This window comes from Hyla sarda, chromosome 8 (genome assembly GCF_029499605.1).
Source record: "Hyla sarda isolate aHylSar1 chromosome 8, aHylSar1.hap1, whole genome shotgun sequence".
NCBI classification, from domain to species: Eukaryota; Metazoa; Chordata; class Amphibia; order Anura; family Hylidae; genus Hyla; species Hyla sarda.
In genome coordinates, this window is record NC_079196.1 from 216,839,676 (window position 1) to 216,864,496 (window position 24,821).

General features: G+C 43.7%; 1 protein-coding gene across 4 annotated transcripts in view; it reads left to right on the top strand.

Annotated features, from left to right (window-relative positions):
* SREBF1 (sterol regulatory element binding transcription factor 1) overlaps positions 1 to 24,821 on the top strand; it is a 56,283-nt gene that overhangs the window by 15,512 nt on the left and 15,950 nt on the right. For 2 of the 4 annotated variants that reach the window (XM_056534102.1, XM_056534099.1), the window contains exons 2-12: positions 2,480 to 2,932; positions 3,000 to 3,280; positions 3,365 to 3,499; positions 5,309 to 5,527; positions 6,258 to 6,372; positions 7,227 to 7,405; positions 8,601 to 8,802; positions 12,250 to 12,431; positions 16,649 to 16,910; positions 17,995 to 18,161; positions 18,257 to 18,425. In XM_056534102.1, the coding sequence (XP_056390077.1) occupies positions 2,482 to 2,932; positions 3,000 to 3,280; positions 3,365 to 3,499; positions 5,309 to 5,527; positions 6,258 to 6,372; positions 7,227 to 7,405; positions 8,601 to 8,802; positions 12,250 to 12,431; positions 16,649 to 16,910; positions 17,995 to 18,161; positions 18,257 to 18,425 (2,362 nt within the window). In that variant the 5' untranslated portion in view covers positions 2,480 to 2,481. Of the gene's footprint in view, positions 1 to 163; positions 282 to 2,479; positions 2,933 to 2,999; positions 3,281 to 3,364; positions 3,500 to 5,308; positions 5,528 to 6,257; positions 6,373 to 7,226; positions 7,406 to 8,600; positions 8,803 to 12,249; positions 12,432 to 16,648; positions 16,911 to 17,994; positions 18,162 to 18,256; positions 18,426 to 24,821 lie in introns of those variants that run through there. The other 2 variants (XM_056534101.1, XM_056534100.1) reach the window with 2 other exon arrangements.

Below are 24,821 nucleotides of genomic sequence, written 5' to 3' on the forward strand. Positions count from 1 at the left end.
TAGTCACCTCATCTCCCGGCTCTGATTCATTCTCCTTTCCCCCCCCCCCCCCCCCCCCATAACTCCATCCACAGCAGGAGGAGCCGCAAAACGAGGAGGAGGAGGAGGAGGAAGAGGAGGGTGTGGGAAAATAGAAACAGCAATAGACAGATATAGCCCAGGACCCATAGACTTAATAGGTGGTAGAACTGCAGCAGCAGCATTTAGTGAGGCGTCTCTGGGAATTTGGGGAGCCTGGCTCTTCGTCCCTTCGTGCGTGCCCATGGAGTGCACTTTTGAAGGTACACAACCATCTCAAAAGTCCTTTTTTCGTTTTTTTTTTTTTTGGGGGGGCTTTTTCTTGTACCCGTAACTTAGTTCTGAGGTTAAAGAAAATCGAAAAAAATTATAATAATAATAATAATAATAATAAAAAAAAATTTCGAAATAAAAAATAAATAAATAAATAAAATAAATAAATATTAAATCATTTTTACCAAATTTGCTAAATAATTTACTAAAAAATAAAATAAATACAAATAAATAAATATTAAATCATTTTTACCAAATTTGCTAAATAATTTACTAAAAAATGAAATAAAATAAATCCAAATAAATAAATAATTGATTTTATTATTACTTTGTTTGTTGGAATTTAGTATACACTAGAACAACCTTAGTATTAGTGCACTGTATTATAGGTCAGTTGTGGCTCTTCGGCTGTTGCAAAACTACAACTCCCAGCATGCCCGGACAGCCTTCGGCTGTCCGGGCATGCTGGGAGTTGTAGTTTTTCAATAGCTGGAGAGCCATTAGTTAGTATTCTTATTATGGTGGTATTTAGAGATGAGCGAACTTACAGTAAATTCGATTCGTCACGAACTTCTCGGCTCGGCAGTTCATGACTTTTCCTGCATGAATTAGTTCAGCTTTCCGGTGCTCCCGTGGGCTGGAAAAGGTGGATACAGTCCTAGGAGACTCTCTCCTAGGACTGTATCCACCTTTTCCAGCCCACCGGAGCACAGGAAAGCTGAACTCATTATGCAGGAAAAGCCATCAACTGCTGAGCCGAGAAGTTTGTGACGAATCGAATTTACTGTAAGTTCGCTCATCTCTAGTGGTATTGTTGTACATACGTGACCTGGGGTTTAGCTATAGGGATGCAGAGATAGCAGTCGCATCAGGGCCCGGGAGCCAGAATTGGGTCCCCTTAACCCTTAAAAGAAGACCCCAGTATTGTAAATTTTAGGCTATGTTCACACCATGTTTTTGTATCTCTTTCACTGTTTTCGTTACTTTCCATTTAAAGGGGTACCCAAACTTTTTTACATTACTCTCTATGCAAATCGTATCGGATTGCGCGTTTCGATCCTTTTAATCATACTCAATTTTTAAAGGGGTACTCCAGTGGAAAACTTTTTTTTTTTTTTTTTTTTTTTTTTTTTTAAATCAACTGGTGCCAGAAAGTTAAATAGATTTGTAAATTACTTCTATTAAAAAATCTTTACCCTTCCAGTACTTTTTAGCAGCTATAGACTACAGAGGAAATTATTTTCTTTTTTAATTTCTTTTTTGCCTTGTCCACAGTGCTCTCTGCTGACACCTGATGTCCGTATCAGGAACTGTTCAGAGCAGGAGAAAATCATCATAGCAAACCTAGGCTGCTCTGGACAGTTCCTGACACAGACAGAGGCGTCAGCAGAGAGCACTGTGAACAAGACAAAAAAAGAAACTCAAAAAGAAAAGTATTTCCTCTCTAACTTACAGCTGCTAATAAGTACTGAAAGGATTAAGATTTTTAAATAGAAGTAATTTACAAATCTGTTAAACTTTCTGGCACCAGTTCATTTAAAAAAAAAAAAGTTTTCCACCGGGGTGCCCCTCTAATTTTGCTGCATGCGAAAAAACGTGGCCAGCCACCCTACAGCATACTTGTATGGTGGAATTTAGTATCCTGTATACACGGGACCAACCTTACATAGAGGACTATATTATAGCTCAGTGTCCCCCCAAGTTGTGGCTCTTCAGCTGTTGCAAAACTACAACTCCCAGCATGCCCGGACAGCCTTTGGCAAAATTTGGCCCGCAATTTTACAACAGGAAAATTACGCCAGGAAAAATGCTGTGTAAATTCGGCCTTTTGGGGATTTTCTCCTGCTCTGGACAGTTCCTAAAATGGACAGCAGAGGTCAGCAGAGAGCACTGTGGTCATGGCATCAGAGGAAATGCATTTCTTTTTTGGATTTCTCTTTAGTATACAGCCCCTAAAAAGTACTGGAAGGATTAAGATTTTTTAATAGAAGTGATTTACAAATCTGTTTAACTATCTGGCACCAGTTGATTAAAAAAAAAAAAAAAATTAATAAAAAAAAAAGTTTTACACGGGAATACCCCTTTAAGAACCCCCTATCGTCCCATTAGGGTTAGTGGGCGACAGTCTTTTACAAAAAAATGGTCTCCAGCAGGACACGAATAATTGTTGCGCATCTTCTCTCTCCAGATATGCTTCAGCTCATCCACAATCAGGACAATGACTTCCACGGGTTTTTCGATGGCCCCTTCGGACCGGTCAGTGCCCCCACTCAGGATGTTGCCCCCAATGTGGACCTTGCCGGAGGGGCAGCACTCAGCTCCCTGGAGGGTTTGCTGGCCGTGCCTACAAATTCAACCCCTATGAAGATGTTCCCCCATTCCACACCCAGCTTCCAAAGCCCACCTACCGGGTCCCAGCCACAGGACAATCTCACGCAGCAGCTGAAGCTGGGGATGCAGAACCTGATCAAGGATGAGCCCATGCAGACGTGCCCCTCTGCTCCGCACTCTCAGAGCAAACTACAGCTGGCGCCGGTGCCCCAACAGAGCATGGCATTCGGAAAGAACCTGATGGCGCCCATGCAACCTCAGTATAGCACCCAGCCGGTGGCTGGATATGCCGAGCAGGCTACCTACACAGGTAATTGTGGGGTGAGGGATGTGGTTATAGAATCTGTGACTTTATCTAAATTAGCTTTATTTTGCAGCAGTACAAAGTGTCCCGCCGCAGCCAAGTACGACTAGTCCGCCTTTACAGAACATCTCAGGACAGCCACTGCAGAGCATTGCTGCTCAACCCATGCAGAGCGTTGTAAGCCAGCCGCTTCAAAGTGTTGTAACCCAGGCCCAGACCCCGCCGACTATGGCCGCCAAACCTCAGCAGACTCACTCTGCACCCCAAATCCAGCAACCCCTGACCATCCACACCCAGAGTTTATCCCCTCAGTTCCTGACCACCACCAGTACCTCACAAATCCAGCAGGTTCCGGTAAGTGAGTTTGTCCGCCGTGTCGCCGGTGCTTTGTCTGGTGGGTCGTCTGGATTTTATTACTGAGGTGACCTCTTTTGACAGGTTCTGCTCCAACCTCATTTCATCAAAGCCGAATCTCTGCTGCTTACCGCTGTCAAGGCCGACACAATGGGGATGACCGGAGTCAAAACCACACCGACCACCACCACCATACAGACCACCCCGCTGCAGATGCCGGTGAGTGGCATGAAAGTAATAAAACCCAAATGCACAGAACGTAGTAATGTACCTTGTAAGGTAAGGTGGCATCTAGGCCACCTTCAAGCAACCTGGAGTAGCCCATTGCCTGCCTACAAACAATAAACTGCACTAAATGATAGATTGGTAGGAGGGGGATGCAGCTGCAGATTCACTTCTGGAGGCAGAAGGGAAACTTTATGCAAAACTAAAATGTCAGTGTTGCCTGTAATGCTCTGTTAAAGGGGTACTCCGGTGGAAAACTTTTTTTTTTAATCAACTGGTGCCAGAAAGTTAAACAGATTTGTAAATTACTTCTATTAAAAATTCCTAATCCTTCCAGTACTTATTAGCTGCTGAATACTACAGAGGAAATTCTTTTCTTTTTTGGAACACAGAGCTCTCTGCTGAATCACGAGCACAGTGCTCTCTGCTGACATCTCTGTCCATTTTAAGAACTGTCCAGAGTAGGAGAAAATCCCCATAGAAAACATATGCTGCTCTGGTCAGTTCCTAAAATGGACAGAGGTGTCAGCAGAGAGCACTGTGCTTGTGATGTCAGCAGAGAGCACTGTGTTCCAAAAAGAAAATAATTTCCTCTGTAGTATTCAGCAGCTAATAAGTACTGGAAGGATTAAGATTTTTTTTTTTTTTTAATAGAAGTAATTTACAAATCTGCTTAACGTTCTGGCACCAGTTGATTTAAAAAAAAATAAAAAATTCCACTGGAGTACCCCTTTAACAGAACATTACAGGCAACACTGACATTTTAGTTTTGCATAAAGGGGTACTCCGGTGGAAAACCTTTTTTTTTTTTTTTTTTTTTTTTTTTTAAATCAACTGGTGCCAGAAAGTTAAACAGATTTGCAAATTACTTCTATTAAAAAAATCTTAATCCTTCCAGTACTTATTAGCTGCTGATAACTACAGAGGAAAATTCTTTTATTTTTGGAACACAGAGCTGTCTGCTGACATCATGAGCACAGTGCTCTCTGCTGACACCTCTGTCTATTTTAGGAACTGTCCAGAGCAGCATATGTTTGCTATGGGAATTTTCTCCTTCTCTGGACAGTTCTTAAAATGGACAGAGATGTCAGCAGAGAGAACTGTGCTTGTGATTCCAAAAAAAGAAAAGAATTTCTTCTGTAGTATTCAGCAGCTAATAAGTACTGGAAGGATTATGATTTTTTAATAGAAGTTTTTTACAAATCTGTTTAACTTTCTGGCACCAGTTGATTTAAAAAATTTTTTTTTTTCCATCGGGGTATCTTAAGCAATAAGACAAGTGCCTCAAGCCCTGTATAAGTGCCTGTATAACTTTATGACGTCTTGCCTGCTCTTACGGACAGCGAGAGAGTAATTAAGAGCTGTACTTAAAGTTTATTTAATATGTATTTTGCATGCAATGGCAAATACTTCAGAGCCGCCCCCCCTCCCCGTCCAGTCCTGCACCCAAAGCCTAAAAAATTTAAGCTGTGGCTGGTTCTGTATCATATTCACAGGAAGCTGAACACCACAACTAGGACAAACACAGGGGTGCAGGAAGCTGAACACCCGTCTCCAGTGCTTTCACTGATTATCAATAAAAAGGCTCTATAGGACAGTGGGCTCCAAACTGTGGACACTCGGCTGTTGCAAAACTACAACTCTCAGCATGCCCGGACAGCCGTTGGCTGTCCGGGCATGCTGGGAGTTGTAGTTTTTCAACAGCTGGAGATCAACAGTTTGGAGCCCACTGTCCTATAGAGCCTTTTTATTGAACTGAAGTTTGTATTTACTCATTGGTTCCCTGAATGTTTTTGCTTTTAGACCCTGGTGAGTGCTGGGACCATTTTGACCACCGTGCCGGTGATGATGGATCCCGACAAGCTGCCAATTAACCGTCTAAATGCCAACGGCAAGATGGCCATGCTAAACAGCAAGGGGGAGAAACGTACCGCGCACAATGCCATAGAAAAGCGTTACAGGTCCTCTATTAACGACAAAATTATCGAACTCAAAGATCTTGTGGTGGGAACGGAGGCCAAGGTACGTGACAGACCCAAAAAAGGACAATTTTAAAAGAGAATCTGACACCCTGTTCACCGGCAATAAACCTAATATACTGGGTTAGAGTGCGGGCGAACAGCTTTACAAAGAGCGAACACATACTTAAATCCGCTCAGTATATGTAGAGTTCTGCCACCATAAACTTCATCTGGATTGCGCACTAGTTCGCAAAGCAGGCAGGGAGCCAGCTCATCCAGCTCCCCTGCCTCATCCTCGTCCATATTCCCCAGTGGAGCCCATCCTCGTCATTAATATGCTAATGAAGGTCTCAGGTGAGCGCACAGAGAGCAGAGCCCTCACTCGCGGCATGTATTAGCATAATAATGAAGGGGGCTGGGCCGAAGGGGAAATTTGGATGAGGCAGAGGAGCTGGGTAAGCTGGCTCCCTGCCTGCATTGTGCGATGGAGCGCAATCCAGATGAAGTTTGCAGTGCCATAACTCTACATATACTGAACGGATTGAAGTAAGTGACCCCTCTTTATAAAGCTGTTGACCCGCACTCGAGTTTAGTGCGGGAGGACAGGGTGTCAGAGTCTCTTTAAGGAATTTGGGTAAATAAATGAGGACACCTGTGGCAACCAAGAAGAGCTCTGCTTTACTTTCCTGCATAACATCCAGAGTCCGATTGGCTGTGATGGACTGTAGGAGCAGTACCTGGTGATTATTTGCGGGGTGTAGATCTCAGTTCTGCTTTTTTACGGTTTGCAGCTGAATAAGTCAGCCATTTTGAAGAAGACCATCGACTACATTCGCTATCTGCAGCAAAGCAACGTCAAGCTGAAACAGGAGAACATCATGCTGAAGATGGCGGCTCAGAAAAACAGTAAGGGAAACTTTTTTTTGGCCCATACCTGGAGTTTTTATTTTTATTTTAAGTCTATTGGACAGACATTGATTGCTCATACAGTACCTAAAGGGGTACCCCCAGCATTTAAAAACCTATTCCCTATCCACAGGAAAGGGGATAAGTGTCTGATCGTGGAAGGCATCTGACCTCTGGGACACCCTGTGATCACCAAAACAGGGCGTCAAATCTCCCAACTGTATGGAGTGCAGGATCGGCACAAGCTCCATACATTGTCTATGGGGGCGCCAGAGATACAGGAGGACTGTACTCATGTATCACTGGCACTGCCATAAAGAATACATGGAGCGCATGCTGACCCAGGCTCCATGCAGAGGGTAGTTTCAGGGCCCCGTTCAGGGTCCACCCCCCCTCGCAATCCTGTGGAAAGGGGATACGTCTTTAAATGTTGGACCACCCCTTTAAGTCATATATAAACTACTGAACTGGTGTGTTCACAAGCCTTCTAGCCCTACCAAAAAAATCTCAGGAAGGGGATGCAGCTGCAGGTTCACTCTGTGTCTGCGAGACTGCATGCTGTGAGAGCCCCCTTCTCTAGGGCTATGCTCACACGGCAGAATTTCTGCGCTGGAAATTCTGCAGTAAATTCCGCAGAAATTAATTATCCATTCGCTTGAATGGAATTCCTACAGCAGAAAATCTGCAGCAGAAATTCTGCTGTGTGAATGGGACAGCGGAATTGAAGTGTATTGGCTATAAGTTCGTGCAGAATTTTCATGCAGTAATTCTGCCGTGTGAACATAGCCTAAGCAGCATCAGTTATGCTTTAAGTTCATTGTGTTTTTAGTAACGCCTTCCGTATTCCATTGCAGATACTTTGAAAGATATCGTTGCCGGCACTGGGGTCAGTATGGATGGCTTGAAAGCGGAAATGATGGATGTCCTAACCCCACCCCCGTCTGACGTCGGGTCCCCATCAAACACTGGTAGCCCCCTATCTCAGTGTAACAGTGATTCGGAGCCGGACAGTCCCTTCAGTGATGAAGCCAAGGTGATGCCCATATTACACTCATATTGTCTAACTCAGTGTTTCCCAAACAGTGTGCCTCCAGCTGTTGCAAAACTGGAAGTTGTAGTTTTGCAACAGCTGGATGCACACTTGTTTGACACATTGAGAAATAGGGTCTCTTTCTCCTTTGTTTTCCCGTATGTACTAATACACAAAGGTGGAGGGTGTTGGGCATTTTTTGGGTGTATATTGGGTATGTTTCCCAACCAGTATGCCTCCAGCTGTTGCAAAACTACAACTTTCAGCATGGCCTGACAGCCTTTGGCTCACATTGAGCAAAAGGGTCTCTTTCTCCTTTATTTTCCCATACATACTAGTAGACAAGGGGGGAGGGTGTTGGGTATTTTTTGGGTGTATATTGGGTATGTTTCCCAACCAATGTGCCTCCAGCTGTTGCAAAACTACAACTTTCAGCATGCCCGGACAGTCTTTGGCTCACATTGAGCAATAGGGTCTTTTTCTCCTTTGTTTTCCCATGCATACTATTAGACAAGGGGGAGGGTGTTGGGTATTTTTTTGTGTGTAAATTGGGTATGTTTCCCAACCAGTATGCCTCCAGCTGTTGCAAAACTACAACTTCCAGCATGCCTGGACAGTCTTTGGCTCACATTGAGCAATAGTGTCTCTTTCTTCTTTGTTTTCCCATAAATACTAATAGACAAGGGGGGAGGGTGTTGGGTATTTTTTGGGTGTAAATTGGGTATGTTTCCTAACCAATGTGCCTCCAGCTGTTGCAAGACTACAACTTCCAGCATGCCCGGACAGCCTTTGTCTCTCATTGAGCATTAGTGTCTCTTTCTCCTTTGTTTTCCCATACATACTAATAGACAAGGGGGAAGGGTGTTGGGTATTTTTTGGGTGTATATTGGGTATGTTTCCCAACCAGTGTGCCTCCAGCTGTTGCAAAACTACAACTTCCAGCATGCTTGTAGTTGTAGTTTTGCAACAGCTGGAGACACACTAGTTGGAACACATTGAGCAATAGGGTCTCTTTCTCCTTTGTTTTCCCATATGTACTAATACACAAGGGGGGAGGGTGTTGGGTATTTTATGAATATATATTGGGTATACAGTAGTTTTTTTAGCACATTGTAATGTAATTGTGTACAGTGCCTTGGGTAGAACTATCATTGCCCTGGACAAATCTTACCAGTCCCCTGTTCATTGGATATTTTAGGTAGAAGTCAAGCAAGAGACTCCGAATCCTCCCAGTACCGGAATGCTGGATCGGTCCCGTATGGCCCTATGTGTTTTCGTCTTCCTCTGTCTCTCCTTCAATCCTTTGTCCTTCTTGATGGGAGGATCCTCAAGTCAGAAGGTCTCTGAAGGCTCTTCCTTCCATGCTGGTGGAAGAAGTATGTTAGGAGTGGGCCCTGCAGGTAAATTCTAGACGTTGCAACAAACAAGTGAGTGATCCAGCTCACCTTCCCTGATGTACGGTGCTCGGACCGGTGCCCGGCAAGGCATCCAATATTGGAGAAAGAACGTACGGAGGGTCCAGCGCTTCGTTGCAAGAAGCTTTATTGAAGATACATCACACCATAAAAACGACAGTCAGTCAGACATGTTTCAAGCGCAAGCGCTCTTCCTCGGTGACAACGTCACCGAGGAAGAGCGCTTGCACTCGAAACATGTCTGACTGACGCTTTATTGAAGATACATCACACCATAAAAACGACAGTCAGTCAGACATGTTTCGAGCGCAAGTGCTCTTCCTCGGTGACAACGTCACCGAGGAAGAGCGCTTGCACTCGAAACATGTCTGACTGACGCTTTATTGAAAATACATCACACCATAAAAACGACAGTCAGTCAGACATGTTTCGAGCGCAAGTGCTCTTCCTCGATGACAACGTCACCGAGGAAGAGCGCTTGCACTCGAAACATGTCTGACTGACGCTTTATTGAAGATACATCACACCATAAAAACGACAGTCAGTCAGACATGTTTCGAGCGCTTGCACTCGAAACATGTCTGACTGACGCTTTATTGAAGATACATCACACCATAAAAACGACAGTCAGTCAGACATGTTTCGAGCGCAAGCGCTCTTCCTCGGTGACAACGTCACCGAGGAAGAGCGCTTGCAATCGAAACATGTCTGACTGTCGATTTTATGGTGTGATGTATCTTCAATAAAGCGTCAGTCAGACATGTTTCGAGTGCAAGCGCTCTTCCTCGGTGACGTTGTCACCGAGGAAGAGCGCTTGCGCTCGAAACATGTCTGACTGACTGTCGTTTTTATGGTGTGATGTATCTTCAATAAAGCGTCAGTCAGACATGTTTCGAGTGCAAGCGCTCTTCCTCGGTGACGTTGTCACCGAGGAAGAGCGCTTGCGCTTGAAACATGTCTGACTGACTGTCGTTTTTATGGTGTGATGTATCTTCAATAAAGCGTCAGTCAGACATGTTTCGAGTGCAAGCGCTCTTCCTCGATGACAACGTCACAGAGGAAGAGCGCTTGCACTCGAAACATGTCTGACTGACGCTTTATTGAAGATACATCACACCATAAAAACGACAGTCAGTCAGACATGTTTCGAGCGCTTGCACTCGAAACATGTCTGACTGACGCTTTATTGAAGATACATCACACCATAAAAACGACAGTCAGTCAGACATGTTTTGAGCGCAAGTGCTCTTCCTCGATGACAACGTCACAGAGGAAGAGCGCTTGCACTCGAAACATGTCTGACTGACGCTTTATTGAAGATACATCACACCATAAAAACGACAGTCAGTCAGACATGTTTCGAGCGCTTGCACTCGAAACATGTCTGACTGACGCTTTATTGAAGATACATCACACCATAAAAACGACAGTCAGTCAGACATGTTTCGAGCGCAAGCGCTCTTCCTCGGTGACAACGTCACCGAGGAAGAGCGCTTGCACTCGAAACATGTCTGACTGTCGATTTTATGGTGTGATGTATCTTCAATAAAGCGTCAGTCAGACATGTTTCGAGTGCAAGCGCTCTTCCTCGGTGACGTTGTCACCGAGGAAGAGCGCTTGCGCTTGAAACATGTCTGACTGACTGTCGTTTTTATGGTGTGATGTATCTTCAATAAAGCGTCAGTCAGACATGTTTCGAGTGCAAGCGCTCGAAACATGTCTGACTGACTGTCGTTTTTATGGTGTGATGTATCTTCAATAAAGCGTCAGTCAGACATGTTTCGAGTGCAAGCGCTCTTCCTCTGTGACGTTGTCATCGAGGAAGAGCACTTGCGCTCGAAACATGTCTGACTGACTGTCGTTTTTATGGTGTGATGTTATTTCAATAAAGCGTCAGTCAGACATGTTTCGAGTGCAAGCGCTCTTCCTCGGTGACGTTGTCACCGAGGAAGAGCGCTTGCGCTCGAAACATGTTTGACTGACTGTCGATTTTATGGTGTGATGTATCTTCAATAAAGCGTCAGTCAGTCAGACATGTTTCAAGCGCAAGCGCTCTTCCTCGGTGGCAACGTCACAGAGGAAGAGCGCTTGCGCTCAAAACATGTCTGACTGACGCTTTATTGAAGATACATCACACCATAAAAACGACAGTCAGTCAGACATGTTTCGAGCGCAAGCGCTCTTCCTCGGTGACAACGTCACCGAGGAAGAGCGCTTGCACTCGAAACATGTCTGACTGACGCTTTATTGAAGATACATCACACCATAAAAACGACAGTCAGTCAGACATGTTTCGAGCGCAAGCGCTCTTCCTCGGTGACAACGTCACAGAGGAAGAGCGCTTGCACTCGAAACATGTCTTACTGACGCTTTATTGAAGATACATCACACCATAAAAACGACAGTCAGTCAGACATGTTTCGAGCGCAAGCGCTCTTCCTCGGTGACAACGTCACAGAGGAAGAGCGCTTGCACTCGAAACATGTCTTACTGACGCTTTATTGAAGATACATCACACCATAAAAACGACAGTCAGTCAGACATGTTTCGAGCGCAAGCGCTCTTCCTCGGTGACAACGTCACAGAGGAAGAGCGCTTGCACTCGAAACATGTCTGACTGACGGTTTATTGAAGATACATCACAACATAAAAACGACAGTCAGTCAGACATGTTTCGAGCGCAAGCGCTCTTCCTCGGTGACAACGTCACCGAGGAAGAGCGCTTGCACTCGAAACATGTCTTACTGACGCTTTATTGAAGATACATCACACCATAAAAACGACAGTCAGTCAGACATGTTTCGAGTGCAAGCGCTCTTCCTCGGTGACAACGTCCCAGAGGAAGAGCGCTTGCACTCAAAACATGTCTGACTGACGCTTTATTGAAGATACATCACACCATAAAAACAACAGTCAGTCAGACATGTTTCGAGCGCAAGCGCTCTTCCTCGGTGACAACGTCACCGAGGAAGAGCGCTTGCACTCGAAACATGTCTGACTGACGGTTTATTGAAGATACATCACACCATAAAAGCGACAGTCAGTCAGACATGTTTCGAGCGCAAGCGCTCTTCCTCGGTGACAACGTCACCGAGGAAGAGCGCTTGCACTCGAAACATGTCTGACTGACGCTGTATTGAAGATACATCACACCATAAAAGCGACAGTCAGTCAGACATGTTTTGAGCGCAAGCGCTCTTCCTCGGTGACAACGTCACCGAGGAAGAGCGCTTGCACTCGAAACGTGTCTGACTGACTGTGGTTTTTATGGTGTGATGTATGTTCAATAAAGCTGCTTGCAGCGAAGTGCTGGACCCTCCGTACATTCTTCTAGACCTTCCCTAGGGTTTGTGGCACTGCCTTGATATGGTACTGTTGATGTGGTACTGCTGTGGGACGCTAGAACATTCTATATGTGATTTATCTTGGCAGAGACGTCCTCATGGTTTAGTTGGTTCAGTCCTTCTGCTCTTCTCTGGCCTATAAACCTCATCATCGTCCTGGCCGTGTTCATCCGGTTATTCATCTATGGCGAGCCCGTCACCCGCCTGCACTCGGAATCTTCTGTCCTGTTCTGGTGTCACCGTAAACAAGCTGACGTGGATCTGTCTCGGGTGAGATGACCCTGTAGTGAGAATGACGCCGAAATTTCACTTCACTGGAAACTATACGAATCTTGAAGTTTTCCCTCATGATTCTGAACTCAATGGGGGAGATTTATCAAAAACCGTCCAGAGGAAAAGTTGCCCAGTTGCCCATAGCAACCAATCAGATCGCTTCTTTCATTTGGCAGAGGCCTTGTTAAAAATGAAAGAAGCGATCTGATTGGTTGCTATGGGCAACTCAGCAACTTTTCCTCTGTACAGGTCTTCATAAATCTCCCCCAATATCCCAAAATGTTACAAATCTTAGCTAATCTAGTGAAAAGGAAAAACTATAATCTTGCAGTGACATAAGTATTCATACCCTTTTCTCCGGACTTAGTTGAAGCCCCTTTGGCGGCCATTACAGCCTCCTGTCTTCTTGGTCACAAGGTTTACACGCCTGGATTTAGGGATTTTCTGCCATTCTTCTCTGCAGATCCTCTCAGGCTCTGTCAGGTTGTATGGGAAATATTGGTGGAAGCCATTTTCAGGTATATTCAGAAATTTTTGGTGCTCGGCCAGTGACCATTGGGTTCTTGGTCACCTCTCTTACCGAGGCCCTTTCCCCCCGATTACTGAGTTTGGTGGGGTGGCAGCTCTACAAAAAGTCCTGATTATTCCATGCTTCTTCCATGTAAGAATTATGGAGGTCACTGAGCTCTTAGGAGCTTTCAGTGCAGCAGAAATGGCTTTTGTCTCCTTCTCCAGATCTGTGCCTCCACACAATCCTGTCTCTGAGCTCTACAGGCAGTTCTTTCCTCCTCATGGCTTGGTGTTTGCTCTGATATACATTGTCAGCTGTGAGACCTTATATAGACAGGGCTGTTTCTGAGCTGTACAGGCAGTTCTTGCCCCCTCATGGCTCAGTGTTTGCTCTGATATACATAGTCAGCTGTGAGACCTTATATAGACAGGGCTGTTTCTGAGCTGTACAGGCAGTTCTTGCCCCCTCATGGCTTGGTTTTTGCTCAGATATACATTGTCAGCTGTGAGACCTTATATAGACAGGGCTGTCTCTGAGCTGTACAGGCAGTTCTTTCCACCTCATGGCTTGGTTTTTCCTCTGATATACATTGTCAGCTGTGAGACCTTATATAGACAGGGCTGTTTCTGAGCTGTACAGGCAGTTCTTTCCGCTTCATGGCTTGGTTTTTGCTCTGATATACATTGTCAGCTGTGAGACCTTATATAGACAGGGCTGTTTCTGAGCTCTACAGGCAGTTCTTTCCTCCTCATGGCTTGGTGTTTGCTCTGATATACATTGTCAGCTGTGAGACCTTATATAGACAGGGCTGTCTCTGAGCTGTACAGGCAGTTCTTTCCTCCTCATGGCTTGGTTTTTGCTCTGATGTACATTGTCAGCTGTGAGACCTTATACATAGACAGGGCTGTCTCTGAGCTCTACAGGCAGTTCTTTCCGCCTCATGGCTTGGTTTTTGCTCTGATGTACATTGTCAGCTGTGAGACCTTATACATAGACAGGGCGGTGTCTTTCCATATCTTGTCCAATCAGATGAATTTACCACAGGTGACTCCGACCAAGGTGGAGAAACATCTCAGAGATGATCAGGCGAAATGGGAGGAGCCAGAGCTAAAGATCACGTGTCATAGCAAAGGGTGTGAATACTTATGTCCATACCAAAAGGTTTTTCCTTTTTAATACATTTGCCAAATTGTCTAACATTCTGTGATCACTTTGTCATTATAGAATTTTTATTTTCTTTTAGCACAAGGATCAATATGACAGAATGGGAAAATTAGAAGGGTGTGAAGACTTTTCAGATGAATTGTACTCTGTGTTTAACCCCTAAGGCTGGGTCCACACTGCAGAATTTCTGGGCAGAATTTCCGCAGGATATTCTGCGGGCGGCGCTAGGACCGAGTGGACTGCATTGCTGCCCCCATAGACGGCAATGCATTTCTGGGTGGATCTTTTGGGAGATCTGCTCAGAAATGCATTGACATCTATGGGGACGGAAATGCAGCCCTCGTGGTCCTAGTGCCGCCGGCTCGATCTCCGGCAGAAATTCTGCCCAGAGATTCCACAGTGGGAACCCAGCCTATGGGTCTATTCACAAGGCAGAATTTCTGCTTGCAGAATTCCACCTCAAATTAAAGCCCATAAACTTCTATGGGATTCCGCACTCCCATTCACACTTCTGAATTTCCGCTTGCGGAAATTCAGAAGTGTGAATGGGAGTGCGGAATCCTATAGAAGTCTATGGGCTTTCATTTGAGGTGGAATTCCACAAGCAGAATTTCGCAAGCGTAAATTCTGCCGTATGAATAGACCCTAAGGCTAGGTTCACACTACGGAATCTCCGGGCAGAAGATTTCCGCCCGGAGATTCCGAGTGCGGCCAGCGTTGACTGAATCAGTCGGCGCTAGGACCGCACGGACACTGCAGTCTCCAATAGACTGCAATGTGTTCCGCGAGTATTTCCGCCTGAAGAATGAATAACGCCTTTCTTCAGGCGGAAATTTCTAAGCGGATTTTCCGCTTCACAAATTCCAAAGTGTGAATTTGTGAACGGAAACCCATTCACTACACTAGACATTTTAGCAAGTGGAATTTCGGACGGAAATTTTACGACTGAATTTCTGTCGGAAATTCCGTAGTCTGAACCTAGCCTTAAAGGGGTATTCCAGGAAAAAACTTTTTTTTATATATCAACTGGTTCCAGAAAGTTAAACAGATTTGTAAATTACTTCTATTAAAAAATCTTAATCCTTTCAGTACTTATGAGCTTCTGAAGTTAAGGTTGTTCTTTTCTGTCTAAGTCCTCTCTGATGACACGTGTCTCGGGAAACGCCTAGTTTAGAAGCAAATTCCCATAGCAAACCTCTTCTAAACTGGGCGGTTCCCGAGACACGTGTCATCAGAGAGCACTTAGACAGAAAAGAACAACCTTAACTTCAGAAGCTCATAAAGTACTGAAAGGATTAAGATTTTTTAATAGAAGTAATTTACAAATCTGTTTAACTTTCTGGAGAAAGTTGATATATAAAAAAAAAGTTTTTTCCTGGAATAACCCTTTAAGGCTAGGTCCACACTACAGAATCTTCGGGCAGAAAATTTCCGCCCGGAGATCCCGAGTGCTGCCAGCGCCGACTGAATCTGTCGGCACTAGGACCGCGCGGACACTGCAGTCTCCAATAGACTGCAATGTGTTCCGCGCGGATTTCCGCCTGAAGAATGAGCAACGCCATTCTTCAGGCGGAAATTTTCAAGCGGATTTTCCGTTCACAAATTCCGCTTCACAAATTCCGAGGTGTGAATTTGTGAGCAGTAACCCCTTCACTACACTATACATTTTAGTAAGCGGAATTTCTGCCTGCAATTTCAAAGCGGAATTGCAGGCGGAAATTCCGTAGTGTGAACCTAGCCTAACAGCTCATTCACTCTACGATTCCTTGCAGTGCTAGGACCGCTCAGAAATGCACCGTCTCCATAGATAACAATGCATTTCGGCGCAATTTCCGACAAAAGAATTAAGATGTTCTGGAATGTCTGTCACGGAAATTCTGTAGTTTCAATGGTGCAGGTGAATCCCATTGAAAACACTTAGGCTCGGTTCACACTACGGACTTTCCGCCTGCAATTCCGCTTTGAAATTGCAGGCAGAAATTCTTACTAAAAATGTACTGTATAGCGAATGGGTTTTCCGTTCACAAACTCACACTTCGGAATTTTTGAAGCGGAATTTGGGAACGGAAAATCCGCTTTCAAAATTTCCTCCTGAAGAATGGCGTTGCTCATTCTTCAGGCCGCGGAAACCGGGTTCAAGTCCTGGAAAAAAAAAGTGAGGGAACTCACCCATGATTTCATCTCAAGGGCTGGTCCTGCTAATGGGAATGGTGTTCCTGCTGTGGAAAAAGTGCAGGAACCAAGTTCCCTTGCGTCCCGGCACAGTGTCCATGCGGTCCTAGCGCTGACTGATTCAGTCGGCGCCGGCCGCCCTCGGAATCTCTAGACAGAAATTTTCCGTCTGGAGATTCCGCAGTCTGAACCTAGACTAAGAGGCTGCTGCAATGTATTTTCCACTGCAGAATTCCAGAGCAGAAATCTGCTCCGAAAATACGTAGTGTGAATGGGCCCTTACTGTTTATAAGACACATGCTTTCTGTCAGTGACTAGAAACATTTTTGAGGGTCCGTGATAACGTGTGGGTCTTTCTTTCCTCTAGGGGGACTTTGCTCAGGCCTCCATTCATCTCTGGAAAGCCCTGAAAGCCCTAGGGAGACCCCTCCCCACCTCCAACTTTGATCTTTGCTGCAGCCTGACATGGAGCATCATCCGCTATGTATTGCAGCGGCTGTGGGTGGGCCGCTGGTTGGCTGGACGGGCTGGGGGCTTCCGCAGAGACCACCAGCTGAAAGATGACGTACGCAAGAGCTGCAGGGAGGCCGCCCTGGTTTACCATCGCTTGCACCAGCTGCACATGACAGGTATTTGAGGAGAATGGCTTAAAGGGGTACTCCGCTGTAAACAACCTATCCCCTGTCCAAAGGATAGGGGATAAGATGTTAGATCGCGGGGGTCCCGCCAGGCGGGACCCCCGCGATCTAACATCTTATCCCCTATCCTTTGGATGGGGATAAGATGTTTACAACGGAGTACCCCTTTAAAAAAGAAACGACTATACTACTTCTGAGACATGTTTGTGGTGTCCCGGTACCGTATTGCATACCGTACCTAGTGTGGTGGTCCCCAAAGTCAGAGTTACTACGCTCAGGTAGGGTCCCCCAGGTGGGACAGCCCCTAGTCACCTCTCCTCTACTCTAATTCTACAATGTTGATACATGTTCATATTTAGTAGTAATATATATTTAATATAATGTATAGAGTACTTACCTTGTTAGCGTCGCAGGACCTTCGGTCATGTGACTATGTTAAATCCTCTATGGTATGTTGGAGGACCTTGGGTCACATGTTGCCCATAATCCTTTGTAATGGTGATTGACACAAGTATTGGACCAATCAGCACTAGTCCAGCCCCTGCCCATATAAGGGAGCTGTAGCCAATTGTCGCTCTCTTGGGTTGCTGCTCTCGTGGATGCCGGACTAGCAGGACGGATCTGCGCAACTTGCAAAGACAAGCTAGGCCTGAAAACCTGCTGGCCTCAGCCTAAACTAAACCGTGAGTTCTAAACTAATCCTCGCTAAAGCTAGCAGGACTACTGGACCGGAACTAATCCCCTAAATCCAGTGGAACAGCGCATATTATCCTAAAGACTCTAAATTGCTAAAGTCCCAACCTTTGTCAATCTCCAAGAGAAGTTGTATGCATAGAAACTGTTCCGGCTATGAAGCTTGCATAAAATCTTCAGTAAAAGTTAGAACTGTTTTCAGAAAACTCTCCGGTTGTGGACATTCCATTATTCTCTACCTCCCTATCGCTCTTGGGAAGGATGGCGGTAGGACAAGCATTACTGAGGAGCCCTCACCCTGGCGTCACGAATAGCTACACTCCCCATATACCCTACTCCCCCAGGCTATCACATGTTCATCCACTCTCTGTCTTTTGTATAGGGAAGCATGCCGGAGGTCACCTCTCAGCTATCAATATGGCTCTCAGCGCTGTCAACCTAGCGGACTGTGCAGGGAACACCCTCTCGGTGGCCACCCTGGCAGAGATCTATGTGGGGGCCGCATTACGCGTTAAAGCAAGTCTGCACCGACGCTTCCATTTCTTAGCGGTAAGGGAAGCAAAAAATGTCTGTCCGTGGATTTCCCGTGCATTGTCGTCACCTCCCGCCTACTTGGGTCTAAACTTGTCTATTCCTCTCCACAGCGCTTCTTCCTCTGCAGTGCCCGCCAGGTGTGTCTAGCAGAGAGCGTGGCTATCCCTCCCGCCATGCAGTGGCTGTGCCATCCTCTAGGACATCGATTCTTTGTAGATGGGGATTGGAGTGTGAGGAGCTCTCCGCGAGACACCATATACAGTACAGCAGGCAGCGCAGGTACTGACATATATATATATACGAGACACCATATACAGTACAGCAGGCAGCGCAGGTACTGACATATATATATATATATATATATATACGTGACACCATATACAGTACAGCAGGCAGCGCAGGTACTGACATATATATATATACGAGACACCATATACAGTACAGCAGGCAGCGCAGGTACTGACATATATATATACGAGACACCATATACAGTACAGCAGGCAGCGCAGGTACTGACATATATATATATATATATATATATATATATATATATATATATACGAGACACCATATACAGTACAGCAGGCAGCGCAGGTACTGACATAAAATATATATATATGTGACACCATATACAGTACAGCAGGCAGCGCAGGTACTGACATATATATATATATATATATATATATATATATATATATGAGACACCATATACAGTACAGCAGGCAGCGCAGGAACTGACATAATATATATATACGAGACACCATATACAATACAGCAGGCAGCGCAGGTACTGACATATATATATATATATATATATGTACGAGACACCATATACAGTACAGCAGGCAGCGCAGGTACTGACATATATATATATATATATATATATATATGAGACACCATATACAGTACAGCAGGCAGCGCAGGTACTGATATATATATATATATATATACACGAGACACCATATACAGTACAGCAGGCAGCGCAGGTACTGACATATATATATACGAGACACCATATACAGTACAGCAGGCAGCGCAGGTACTGACATATATATATATATATATATATACGAGACACCATATACAGTACAGCAGGCAGCGCAGGTACTGACATAAAATATATATATATGTGACACCATATACAGTACAGCAGGCAGCGCAGGTACTGACATATATATATATATATATATATATATATATGAGACACCATATACAGTACAGCAGGCAGCGCAGGTACTGACATATATATATATATATATATATATATATATGAGACACCATATACAGTACAGCAGGCAGCGCAGGAACTGACATAATATATATATACGAGACACCATATACAATACAGCAGGCAGCGCAGGTACTGACATATATATATATATATATATATATGTACGAGACACCATATACAGTACAGCAGGCAGCGCAGGTACTGACATATATATATATATATATATATATATATATATACGAGACACCATATACAGTACAGCAGGCAGCGCAGGTACTGATATATATATATATATACACGAGACACCATATACAGTACAGCAGGCAGCGCAGGTACTGACATATATATATATATATACACGAGACACCATATACAGTACAGCAGGCAGCGCATGTACTGACATATATATATATATATATACGTGACACCATATACAGTACAGCAGGCAGCGCATGTACTGAAATATATATATACGTGACACCATATACAGTACAGCAGGCAGCGCAGGTACTGACATAATATATATACGAGACACCATATACAGTACAGCAGGCAGCGCAGGTACTGACAAATATATATATATACGAGACACCATATACAGTACAGCAGGCAGCGCAGGTACTGACATATATATATATACGAGACACCATATACAGTACAGCAGGCAGCGCATGTACTGACATATATATATATATATACGAGACACCATATACAGTACAGCAGGCAGCGCAGGTACTGACATATATATATATACGAGACACAATATACAGTACAGCAGGCAGCGCAGGTACTGACATATATATATATATATATATACGAGACACCATATACAGTACAGCAGGCAGCGCAGGAACTGACATAATATATATATACGAGACACCATATACAGTACAGCAGGCAGCGCAGGTACTGACATAAAATATATATATATGTGACACCATATACAGTACAGCAGGCAGCGCAGGAACTGACATAATATATATATACGAGACACCATATACAGTACAGCAGGCAGCGCAGGTACTGACATAAAATATATATATATGTGACACCATATACAGTACAGCAGGCAGCGCAGGAACTGACATAATATATATATACGTGACACCATATACAGTACAGCAGGCAGCGCAGGTAGTGACATAATATATATATATATATATACGAGACACCATATACAGTACAGCAGGCAGCGCAGGTAGTGACATAATATATATATATATATATACGAGACACCATATACAGTACAGCAGGCAGCGCAGGTACTGACATAAAATATATATATATATATATATACAAGACACCATATACAGTACAGCAGGCAGCGCAGGAACTGACATAATATATATATACGAGACACCATATACAGTACAGCAGGCAGCGCAGGTACTGACATATATATATATATATATATACGAGACACTATATACAGTACAGCAGGCAGCGCAGGTACTGACATATATATATATATATATATACGAGACACCATATACAGTACAGCAGGCAGCGCAGGTACTGACACATATATATATATATATATATATATATATACGAGACACCATATACAGTACAGCAGGCAGCGCAGGAACTGACATAATATATATATACGAGACACCATATACAGTACAGCAGGCAGCGCAGGTACTGACATATATATATATATATACGAGACACTATATACAGTACAGCAGGCAGCGCAGGTACTGACATATATATATATATATATATATACGAGACACCATATACAGTACAGCAGGCAGCGCAGGTACTGACACATATATATATATATATATACGAGACACCATATACAGTACAGCAGGCAGCGCAGGTACTGACATATATATATATATATACGAGACACCATATACAGTACAGCAGGCAGCGCAGGTACTGACATATATATATATATATGAGACACCATATACAGTACAGCAGGCAGCGCAGGTACTGACATATATATATATATATATATATACGTGACACCATATACAGTACAGCAGGCAGCGCAGGTACTGACATAATATATATATATACACGAGACACTATATACAGTACAGCAGGCAGCGCAGGTACTGACATATATATATACACGAGACACCATATACAGTACAGCAGGCAGCGCAGGTACTGACATATATATATACACGAGACACCATATACAGTACAGCAGGCAGCGCAGGTACTGACATAATATATATATGAGACACCATATACAGTACAGCAGGCAGCGCAGGTACTGACATATATATATATATACGAGACACTATATACAGTACAGCAGGCAGCGCAGGTACTGACATATAAATATATATATATATACACACGAGACAACATATACAGTACAGCAGGCAGCGCAGGTACTGACATATATATATATATATATATACGTGACACCATATACAGTACAGCAGGCAGCGCAGGTACTGACATTATATATATATATATATACGAGACACCATATACAGTACAGCAGGCAGCGCAGGTACTGACATATATACATACGAGACACTATATACAGTACAGCAGGCAGCGCAGGTACTGACATATATATATATACGAGACACCATATACAGTACAGCAGGCAGCGCAGGTACTGACATATATATATATATATATACGTGACACCATATACAGTACAGCAGGCAGCGCAGGTACTGACATAATATATATATATACACGAGACACTATATACAGTACAGCAGGCAGCGCAGGTACTGACATATATATATACACGAGACACCATATACAGTACAGCAGGCAGCGCAGGTACTGACATAATATATATATGAGACACCATATACAGTACAGCAGGCAGCGCAGGTACTGACATATATATATATATACGAGACACTATATACAGTACAGCAGGCAGCGCAGGTACTGACATATATATATACGAGACACCATATACAGTACAGCAGGCAGCGCAGGTACTGACATATATATATATATATACGAGACACTATATACAGTACAGCAGGCAGCGCAGGTACTGACATATATATATATATATATATATACGAGACACCATATACAGTACAGCAGGCAGCGCAGGTACTGACACATATATATATATATATATACGAGACACCATATACAGTACAGCAGGCAGCGCAGGTACTGACATATATATATATATATACGAGACACCATATACAGTACAGCAGGCAGCGCAGGTACTGACATATATATATATATATGAGACACCATATACAGTACAGCAGGCAGCGCAGGTACTGACATATATATATATATATATATATACGTGACACCATATACAGTACAGCAGGCAGCGCAGGTACTGACATAATATATATATATACACGAGACACTATATACAGTACAGCAGGCAGCGCAGGTACTGACATATATATATACACGAGACACCATATACAGTACAGCAGGCAGCGCAGGTACTGACATATATATATACACGAGACACCATATACAGTACAGCAGGCAGCGCAGGTACTGACATAATATATATATGAGACACCATATACAGTACAGCAGGCAGCGCAGGTACTGACATATATATATATATACGAGACACTATATACAGTACAGCAGGCAGCGCAGGTACTGACATATAAATATATATATATATACACACGAGACAACATATACAGTACAGCAGGCAGCGCAGGTACTGACATATATATATATATATATATATACGTGACACCATATACAGTACAGCAGGCAGCGCAGGTACTGACATATATATATATATATACGAGACACCATATACAGTACAGCAGGCAGCGCAGGTACTGACATATATACATACGAGACACTATATACAGTACAGCAGGCAGCGCAGGTACTGACATATATATATATACGAGACACCATATACAGTACAGCAGGCAGCGCAGGTACTGACATATATATATATATATATATATATATACGAGACACCATATACAGTACAGCAGGCAGCGCAGGTACTGACATATATATATATATATATACGTGACACCATATACAGTACAGCAGGCAGCGCAGGTACTGACATAATATATATATATACACGAGACACTATATACAGTACAGCAGGCAGCGCAGGTACTGACATATATATATACACGAGACACCATATACAGTACAGCAGGCAGCGCAGGTACTGACATAATATATATATGAGACACCATATACAGTACAGCAGGCAGCGCAGGTACTGACATATATATATATATATACGAGACACTATATACAGTACAGCAGGCAGCGCAGGTACTGACATATATATATACGAGACACCATATACAGTACAGCAGGCAGCGCAGGTACTGACATATATATATATATATATATATATATACACACGAGACAACATATACAGTACAGCAGGCAGCGCAGGTACTGACATATATATATATACGAGACACCATATACAGTACAGCAGGCAGCGCAGGTACTGACATAATATATATATACGAGACACTATATACAGTACAGCAGGCAGCGCCGGTACTGACATATATATATATATACGAGACACCATATACAGTACAGCAGGCAGCGCAGGTACTGACATATATATATACATGAGACACCATATACAGTACAGCAGGCAGCGCAGGTACTGATATAATATATATATACGAGACACTATATACAGTACAGCAGGCAGCGCAGGTACTGACATTATATATATATATATATATATGTATATATATATATATATATACGAGACACCATATACAGTACAGCAGGCAGCGCAGGTACTGACATAATATATATACGTGACACCATATACAGTACAGCAGGCAGCGCAGGTACTGACATAATATATATACGAGACACCATATACAGTACAGCAGGCAGCGCAGGTACTGACATAATATATATATATATATATATATATATACAAGACACCATATACAGTACAGCAGGCAGCGCAGGTACTGACATAATATATATACGTGACACCATATACAGTACAGCAGGCAGCGCAGGTACTGACATAATATATATACGTGACACCATATACAGTACAGCAGGCAGCGCAGGTACTGACATATATATATACTGTATACAGCAGTCTTCAACCTGTGTCTTTCCTGCTGCTGGGAGTTTCACCTGGAGAACAACATGTGGCAGATCACAGCTGTATATCATTGTCTTGCTTAGATACACTCCACAGGTTGGAGACCACAGCTGTATAGCATTGTCTTGCTTAGATACACTCCACAGGTTGGAGACCACAGCTGTATAGCATTGTCTTGCTTAGATACACACCACAGATTGGAGACCACAGCTGTATAGCATTGTCTTGCTTAGATACACACCACAGATTGGAGACCACAGCTGTATAGCATTGTCTTGCTTAGATACACTCCACAGATTGGAGATCTCAGCTGTATAGCATTGTATTGCTTAGATACACCCCACAGATTGGAGACCACAGCTGTATAGCATTGTATTGCTTAGATACACTC